Source organism: Brassica oleracea, chromosome C4 (assembly GCF_000695525.1).
Source record: "Brassica oleracea var. oleracea cultivar TO1000 chromosome C4, BOL, whole genome shotgun sequence".
Classification (NCBI taxonomy): domain Eukaryota; kingdom Viridiplantae; phylum Streptophyta; class Magnoliopsida; order Brassicales; family Brassicaceae; genus Brassica; species Brassica oleracea.
Genome location: NC_027751.1, coordinates 51577547 through 51586671, shown reverse-complemented (window position 1 = coordinate 51586671; position 9125 = coordinate 51577547). Strand labels below are relative to the sequence as shown.

The 9125-nt window shown below is 33.5% G+C and overlaps 2 protein-coding genes across 2 annotated transcripts; one reads left to right on the top strand and one right to left on the bottom strand.

Annotated features, from left to right (window-relative positions):
- Positions 1-3822: 3822 nt before the first annotated feature.
- LOC106340500 (protein MIZU-KUSSEI 1-like) lies at positions 3823-5045 on the bottom strand. Its single transcript, XM_013779372.1, has one exon. The coding sequence runs from the start codon at positions 4936-4938 to the stop codon at positions 4027-4029; it is 912 nt and encodes a 303-aa protein (XP_013634826.1). The 5' UTR covers positions 4939-5045; the 3' UTR covers positions 3823-4026.
- Positions 5046-7811: 2766 nt separating this feature from the next.
- LOC106341167 lies at positions 7812-9066 on the top strand. The gene is made up of 2 exons (XM_013779981.1): positions 7812-7915; positions 8078-9066. Exon 2 carries the CDS (start codon positions 8084-8086, stop codon positions 8945-8947), a length of 864 nt encoding a protein of 287 aa, XP_013635435.1. The 5' UTR covers positions 7812-7915; positions 8078-8083; the 3' UTR covers positions 8948-9066.
- The last annotated feature ends 59 nt before the right edge of the window (positions 9067-9125 follow it).

Below are 9125 nucleotides of genomic sequence, written 5' to 3'. Positions count from 1 at the left end.
CTTTCCTCGGAATATACCGAGGGACATGTTCCTCGGAATATACCGAGGGACATGTTCCTCGGAATATACCGAGGGACATGTTCCTCGGAATATTCAGAGGAAAGGTGTCCCTCGGTATATTCCAAACGTGTTTTTATAAACGGATCGATCGATTGGTATATGTCTAAAAACGCATCAATCGATGTATATTCCGACGAAGTACTCCTTCGGTATATTCCGAGGAGATTTCCGACAAACTGGTGCTCCTCGGAATTTCCTCGGAATTCCGTCGGATATTTCCGACGGAATTCCGAGGAAAGAAAAAATTCCGAGGAATTATTTACGAGGACTTGTTTCGTCGGTATGTCGTCGGAATAACGTTATTCCGACGAAATTCCGACGATTTTTTCCTTCAGTATCCATGTTGTTTTCTTGTAGTGGCATGATTAATACGTAGCCCACTAATTATTGCTAACGTTCTTAATATTTAGAATACTTGTTTTTTTACTAATTTGAAACAGAAAAAACTAATTTGTTTAGCAAATCATCTTGTAACTATTAACTAGTAAGAAATACATCTACTAGGAGTTGATCATCTGTTGAGACCCAAAAAAACAAACCAGAAGTACTAGTGATGTATTCTTTTGTATATAGTCAAGTATGGTTTGCTATCAACCGGTTAGAAGAGTGTTGTTATAGTATTACCGGATCAATTTGAATCATATATAGATGCTACACATGGGAATGATGATCGTACTTGTGGATCCAACACAAATATTATCAAACTGGTCTGTAAACTTTCGTAAAAGGGATTTTGGCAAAATGTAGCCCCATAAAATGATATAAAATTATAAATATGTGGGACAGAACTCAGAGGGGTGAACCTTTAAATTCACTTCACCCTTTAGAACTAATCAAATTGACACATAGATTATTAATTAAAAAATATTAAATTAAATAAGAAATAGCTACAAAAAATAAAAACGCTAATTTTAACGACGCTAACGCTTCCAGCTAAACCATAAACCCTAAATCTTAAATTCTAAACCCTATACCCTAAATTCTAAACCCAAATCCAAACCCATAAACCCAAATTATATACCCTAAACCCAAAAACATGACTATAAACCTAAACTCTATACCCTAAACCCAAGTCCTAGACCCTAAACCCAAGTCCTAGACCCTAAACCCAAACCGTAAACCTTAAACCCAAATTATATTCCCTAAACCCAAAACCTTAACAATAAATCCAAACGGTAAATCATAAACCCAAACCGTAAATCCTAAACTCAAAACCTAGACCCTAAACCCAAATCCTAGACCAAAAACCCAAACGGTAAACCCTAAGCCCAAACCCCAAACTTAGATGCTATAGGGTTTGGGTTAAGGTTTACGGCTTGGGTTTAGGGTCTAGGGTCTAAGACTTGGGTTTAGAATATAAGGTTTAGGTTTATAGTCTATTTTTAAGGTTTAAGGTATATAATTTGGGTTTAGGGTCTAGGATTAGGGTTTAGGGTATAAAGTTTGGGTTTAGGGGTTTGGATTTGGGTTTAGAATTTAGGGTATAAGGTTTAGAATTTAAGATTCAGGGTTTAGGGTTTCGCTAGCTGCGTTAACGTCGTTAAAATTAGCATTTTTATCTTTTTTAGCTATTTTTTATTTAATTTAATATTTTTTAATTAATAATTTATGTGTCATTTTAATTGGTGCTAAATGGTGGAGTAAATTTAAGCTAAGTTTTGTTCAAATATGTGTACCAAAAACAAAAGATGTGGTCCTAATACTGAATGAAGGAAACTTTCCAAAAGCTATTTTTTGGCTTTGCTGACGTTGAAGAGTTTTCGCTTTTCAGACATTTTGATGACCAATAATAATGCCAAATCCTATGGGTTTGAGCTCTTTCCCACCGACTTTTTCGTAATCCACTCCTCTATTTTCGGGTTGTTTTATTAAGAGAAATTGCACCTAATAACTAAAGTAAAACAAAATTCACAAAGTAACCAAAATCACATTATCTCTTTTCTTTTTTTCTTCCTATCTTTTTCTACCATCTCTCTATAAAACTAATTTTAGTTTTTATTTTGGTTATTTCACAGATTGCCCATGTTTTATATTTCATATATATATATATATCTATATGACATCCATGTACAAAAAATCAATATGGAATCCGAAAATATTGCAAAAATTGTATATATAGTTATCTATATTATTAAAACAAAGTCCATTTTTGTACTGTTTGGAAACATGGATAGCAGTGTAAATGAGAATTGTTTGGAAACATGGATAGCAGTGTAAATGAGAATTATAGTGTCATTTTTGTAATTTCATTATATAATTACATTAATTGTCTTTCAATATTTCATTCAGTTTAACAATTTCATTAATTATATTACATTAACAATACATCACATCATTAATTGTACTACCATAGTAATATAGTGCAGATTTTTATGTATTAATTAATCAACAATTTGTGTCAATTATAAAATCAAAAATGTAAAATAACTGGATTTTGCATATGGTTAAACCTTCGGTTTAGTTTGTTTTACTAAAAAAAATTTATTTTAGTTTTAATCGGTGAAAAATTACGTAGCCAAAAATATAATTCAAAGACATTTTTTGTGAATAAACTAATAACTTAAATCAAAATAATAATAAAATTATTACATTTATTGTCACTTAATTCTTCACTCCATATAATTATTTTACTAAATAATTTTTTTTTATATATTTCGCTTAATTTAGCCAAACACATACAAAGAGTCATTTTTATTAGTTTATAAAATCAGTTAGGCATGAACATTGACTATCCATTTAGGTACGGATTATTCTTTTCAGGTATCAATATTGTTTTTTTTTTTTAATTTGGCCCGAATATTATAAATTTATGTGTGGGTTTTGAGTTGAGTTTTTTTAGGCCTAGATGAGTTCGGTTCTGATGTATAGGAACTTAAAAATATCTAAATAACAAATGTATATGAAACTGGTTTGGATATTTGTACCAAAAATAATCATATTATTCTATTCGGTCCAAGATATTTTGAATACAATTAGTTATATTACGACCATTTAAAATATATAACATTAATTATGAAAAGCAAATATCAATGTATAAAAATGTAAGAACTAATACTCACACGGATGCGCGGATCAATCTCTAGTAATTTCTTATGTAAATCAACTGATTTAATGTTCATATACATGAACTCATGTTAGCAAACTAAAGCTTTCGTATGTTTATAAATTTATCTTTTTAATTGACATTTTGTTTTAAATTTATTCATTCACATAAAAAGTGAAAACTTATGTATAGTTTTTTATACAGCCTGCAAGTGTAACTCGTTAATTTGATGGTCTAATATGTCATATCCGTGGTTCAATTTTTTTTTGAAAACATGTGCTATATCTTGAATCAAAACATAAAATGTGTTTGGTGACGAATTGACTGTTACACGTAACAACTCAGAAGCAACCCCACCTTTTATACTCCCTCCGTTACATAATAGCTGATGTTTTAGAACATATTTGTTGTTTCAAAATAGATAAAATTTTGATATATTTATATTATTTTTAATTTTATGGAAAACTGTGTAACCAATTAGATTTTGCGGTCATTTTTTTAATTGATTAAATGATTTTTAAATTATGTTTGCAAAGTTACTTTCTCGAGAAAAATAGATTTCTTAATCTTTGTGAAATGAGTCAAAACATCATGTATCGTCAAATAGATTATAATTTAAACCTAAATTGCTCGCTGTGTTTTACGTAAAAGACAACCAAAGTCTTAATCTTGGCATTAGTCATGACGGACCATGTGGGGATCTTCATGCCTTGCACTTAAATCAACCACGTACTTATTATTACACGTAACAAAAATACAAAACTTGTTGCCAAAACAACCACCAAAACACCACATAATAAACAATTTGAAAAAACCTAGCGTACGTACCTCCTAGCTAGGCCTTCTCACTATCGTTTACATATATTTCACGACACAGCAATAATTGATCCAAAATATAAAATAATACGTCAATAAAGACATATTCATATTCTAAGAAGAAAAATACTGAGTTCTGGACCTCCGTTTTTGTCAGGGTTCATCATGTAGAAAGCCTCCGAGTCACGACTCCCCACGACTCGTTCGAATCTACCTCTCATATACAACAACTCCCCAAGCTCCGTTCCACCACCGAAACCACCATCACCGGACACGTCATCAATACTCTTCGCCGTCGGAATAACTCCAGCTCCAACCGTAACCCTAGACACCGTGTTCAACACGCGCCAATCCGACTCGGTACACGCGCCTCCACGCGACACGGCCGCACCGCACTTCCTCCCGTTGCAATACATTGTCCACTTAGGCTCCTGGAAAAGCTTGGTCCCGGAACGGTGACGTTTCTCGCACTCCAACGCGATCCTGACGAGCCCTGACGCCATCTCTTTGACTAGAGTTGCCGTTGACATGGCTAGGTCCAAGAGCAGCACCGGGTCTGATCTCGGACCGTACTGGACAGAGAACGTGACATGGCCTCTCCTGTGTCCGTACAACGTTCCGGTGACTCTTCTCCCGAGGGAAGAGGATCCACCCCTGACGAGCGAGATCAGCTGGTTAGAGACGCTGGAGGAAGAAGATGGAGGAGAAGGAAGCGAGAGGACGTTGCATGTGGGGAGGTTAATGAGGTTCATGAGGGAACGTAAGAAGGATGGAAGCTTCACGGTGACTTTCACGGTTTTGTTAGAGGAGGAAGAGGAGACTGGTCGGTGGGAGGAGGATGAGGAGGAGCAATTGCGGCAGGGTACGAGGAAGAGTTCGTGGTGAGGGATGGTTGGGATCAAAGTGGTAGAGGAAGGTGAACGGGCGTGTAGGCCATGAGCCGGAGAGTTGGCCGGATTGATCTTGCTTGAGTTGAAGCTGAAGCTTCTTTGAAGAGCGAGTTCTTGATACTGCATCATTTTTATGATGTGTTTTATATATTTGTGGAAGGCGACAGAAAGAAAGCGGCCGACCAATGTGATTATGAGTGTGGCGAGGAGGTATGGTCGATTTGAGTGTGTATTTATAGACATTTTACGTGAATATTTTAGAAGCATATACGTGTGATAATGTTATTTATTGCCTATCATGTGATGTGAGAGCTCCTCCCTCGATAAAATAATGTACTCGTAGGTTTTGTACTTTTGTTGGGTTTCTGAAGGTATCAGAAAACATAAAGAGCTAGTTTAACCCTCCAACCCTCGAATTTTGCTGTTTTTTTTTTGTTATCTAAGAGCATCTCCAATGCCCAATGGTGTTACCACCATTGGAATCCTTAGGAATATTAATTTTTTTTTAAAAAAATAGTTAAGAACTCTAATCAAATTAGTATGTCCAATGGTGTTATCTAATTTGGAATCTTTAAGAATAAAAAATTAATAAATTTTAAAACATGTGAAATTAAAATATATATTTTTGCATGATTAACTATCATTAAGAAAAAAAAACATGTCAAATTTAAATATTTATTTTTGCATGAATAACTTTCATTAAGAAAAAAAAAACATGTATAAATAAGATATTTATTTTTGCATGAGTAAATATCATTAAGAAGAAAAAAAAAATTAAAACATGTTAAATTTAAATATTTATTTATTACATGATTAAATATATAAAATACAATAATTATTAATTTAAATATATTTTCATCACCAAATACAATGATTATTAATTTTCTATAGCAATTCTAATCTTTTAATCAATTTTAAAAGTGGTTTCTATAAGTCATTTTAAAATTTTTTTTTTCAAGTTTCTATAGCAATTCTAATCTTTTAATGAGTTTTTAAAGTGGTTTCTATAAGTGATCGGAAGACGTTAGCTCCGATAATGATCAGAAAAGAGCTTGCCACGTCACTAAGGAATTGCTCCTTAAAACCTCTTAATTTTGGACTGCTTCTTACCAAACTGAGCTTTGTTAATATTATTTTATTCCAATTAGTTTAGGATTATGTGTTAAGGACCCTCAAAATATACCGTTGCGGGTGGTCTAACAAACTCTAAAATTCTTAGAAATTTGAGATTCTACTATTCAGTCCTTTAAAACATTATTTACTTTTCTATTTTAGCCATTTAAATATATAAGTTACATTTAATTATATTAATATTAATTTTTGTAACACTTTAATCTTTATAATATATTTCGACCAAATATTCAAATATATTTTTACATATATGTTATTGTTTGTATATAAAATATATAAATATGTTAAATTTAAATTAAATTATCTAAAATATTATGTATATGTAATTTAACCAATTCACAACTATTTTCTTTAATATACATTTTTAAAATATTTATTTATTAAAAAAATTTGGTGAAATCAAAATATCTATATATAAGTTATAAACATAATGATTTGCATTTTTATTGTTTATTTATTATTTATTTATAAATTTTAAGTGCTTATAATTAATTATTATGAAGATTGGGGATTAAAATGTAATATACAGAAAAGGTTAAAGATAAATTTAAAATTCTTTGTTGAAGCATCTCACCCTGAAACACTAATTCTGAAAACTCTTCACTTTCAAAATGAAGTTATTTGTTGGAGATGCTCTTGCTATATTACTTGTTTAAAAGCTGATATTGGCATGGGAAATGAGTTTCTTTTTTGTGCGTATATTATTTTTCATCATCTCAACCAAATTCAAATATTATGATTGATATCATGTACACTCTATTAAGGCGTGTACTTATACACAACTATATTTTTTAGCTTGGGTATGAGATGCTACGACTTTGTAGTTTGCTATACTAAGATTTGATTATTTCACCATCATCAAAGTCTGGCGTCCATACGCTAAACTGTCCATTGAGGTGGGTCAACAATGGACCAGGATGGATACACTAATTATTGTATACTTCAAAGAATGATTACAGTAATCCAATGGGGATTTCTCAACATAAGTTTCTAAAACTACATATTAATATTAGTATTTAATTGCGAGTATCTCAAAACTTCCATTAGGCCATCAGCATTGGTGAGAACAATGCTGAGTCTCTTTAAAAAAAAAGTTTAACATTAGAAAAATGGTAACCAAAGAAAAAATGACAAATGACATTAAAAGCTCTTGAGGAGAGACGAGAATACCTTTGGGGAGAGCTGAACATTGCATCTTTTACTTTTCGTTTACTTTTTCTATTTTTTCTTTATTTTAATGTTTGAGAAACTCAAAAATTATGAACCAATGCTCATGCACTTAGCATGATTTTTTTATAAGTAAACCAACCGAGAGTATCCTATGTATTTTTAGAAACTCATGTTGAAAAACCTCTATTGGCTTGTTCTTAGTTTCGGTATCTTAGAGATGGAATTTTGAATTCTAATAAAAGAAAAGAAACATGATAAATTTTAGAATTATATATTTGTTACTATACATTACACTTATGCACACATTGAATGTTTGTAATTATACATTACACCTACACACAACATATATATGTTTGTAACAATTTATATTACACACACAAGTGACAGTTGACAAACACACGTATATACGCATGTTTCTTTGTTTATATAACATGTGGTGTGAGGCCACAATGTACCCATAAATAGGCACGTAGCCGACTTTCACTATAAGAAAATCAAAAAGTTAATTTATCACCAATTCACCATAATCATCGTAAGCTAACACCTAAAAGCATTATAGTTGAATCCGATTAAAATAAAATAGATAATTCTAAAGGGAGACTATATATTACGATATTCTCGGACGGTTCCAAACACGAGATAAGGTCCCTCATATCCATGATGTTAATATACTGGTGACCTAATTAACCACATCACAAACCGCAAAATATCAGACGGATACTATATATATTGATGCCAACAAAAAGAAACACACAAAAAAGGGAATCGATAAGGAGAAGGCAAAACGAATTCTTCAGAAATTTTGGTGCGTGCTTTTGTCTTGTTATGAATTTTAATTCAATTTAGTTTCGAATGGAATGATTACACGATCTAGATCTAGGGTTTCAAATTGAAAGTTGTAGGGTTCGTTATTATTTCAGATTCTGACTTGTGTTAAATTATCTTTTTGTTTCAAACTATTGGAAAGCCCTCAATGGAATCAAAATCGACCTCTGGTGGTGGTGGTGTTGTCCGTCGCGAAGGTACTCTGTCGAGATATGATCCATACGCAGTAGTGACAGAGAATAAGGTCGACCACAATAAGATTAGGCTTCTTTGCGACTTGTTTCAGCCTCTTTTCGGCGAATCGTGGCAGCCTGAGTGGGGGACGCCTATCGATGACTCGATGCTGCTGCCTCTTTACGCTATAGGCGAGGATTTTGCAAAGCCGGAGGACCTGAGAGAGGAGGCTGTGCGCCTCGGAGTCGAGCTCTCGCTCTACGCTGCCGAGTCCATGTTCTTGGTGTGCGATGATATCCGCAGCGTGTTGTTGTTCTGCGAAAGGTTATGGCTAGCGGTTGAAAAGGACATGAGGCAGCCTCACGACAGTCCTGTGATCGAAAGGCTTCTCCGTGTTTTTCACTACGTCTATTTGAAGCATATCAAACCGAAGAAGAACGGAGGAGTGTTTCGTGACGGTGGCACGTCGGTCCAATTTAGACTGGCCATGGCGTCTTTTGAGGATTTTCATGGTGGAATCAGAGATCTGGACGTCTTTGTAAGAGAAGGAACCCGAGAGTTTACGTCTACTAGTATTGACAAAGCGCTGAAGAACATAGAGAAGAAGTTGAGGCGTGCCAAGGCTGTTTCAAAGGCGAATGAGTTTGCGAGGGATGCAATGGAGTCTGACGTTTTGGTCATGTGGAAGTCTCTCTTTGACAAACCAACGGAGGATTTATGGACTGTGAAATTGAAGAGGCGTGGGATTGTCAATGACATGTTTTACCCTCTACACAAAGAAAGAGCAGAAGCAAACTCGTTCGTTCGTTCTATCAGTCGTCTTAATATATGCAACTGAACTTGGATCAGAGCACTTGTTTTTAACTTTTTAAGTTTGTTTTCTTTGTTATTTAGTTTCACCGGCTTAGTAGTGTTTAATTCTCCAAGGGCTTTTGGTCCAGACTGATGATAACTGGATTAATGGTAAAAAAAAAAAGATGTTAGAGGGTACATCCCTCAGTTACTCGTCAAAACAT

Bases quoted from the DNA above. Each gene is read 5' to 3' on its own strand.
- LOC106340500 (XM_013779372.1), bottom strand. From the start codon at position 4,938: ATGATGCAGTATCAAGAACTCGCTCTTCAAAGAAGCTTCAGCTTCAAC.
- LOC106341167 (XM_013779981.1), top strand. From the start codon at position 8,084: ATGGAATCAAAATCGACCTCTGGTGGTGGTGGTGTTGTCCGTCGCGAA.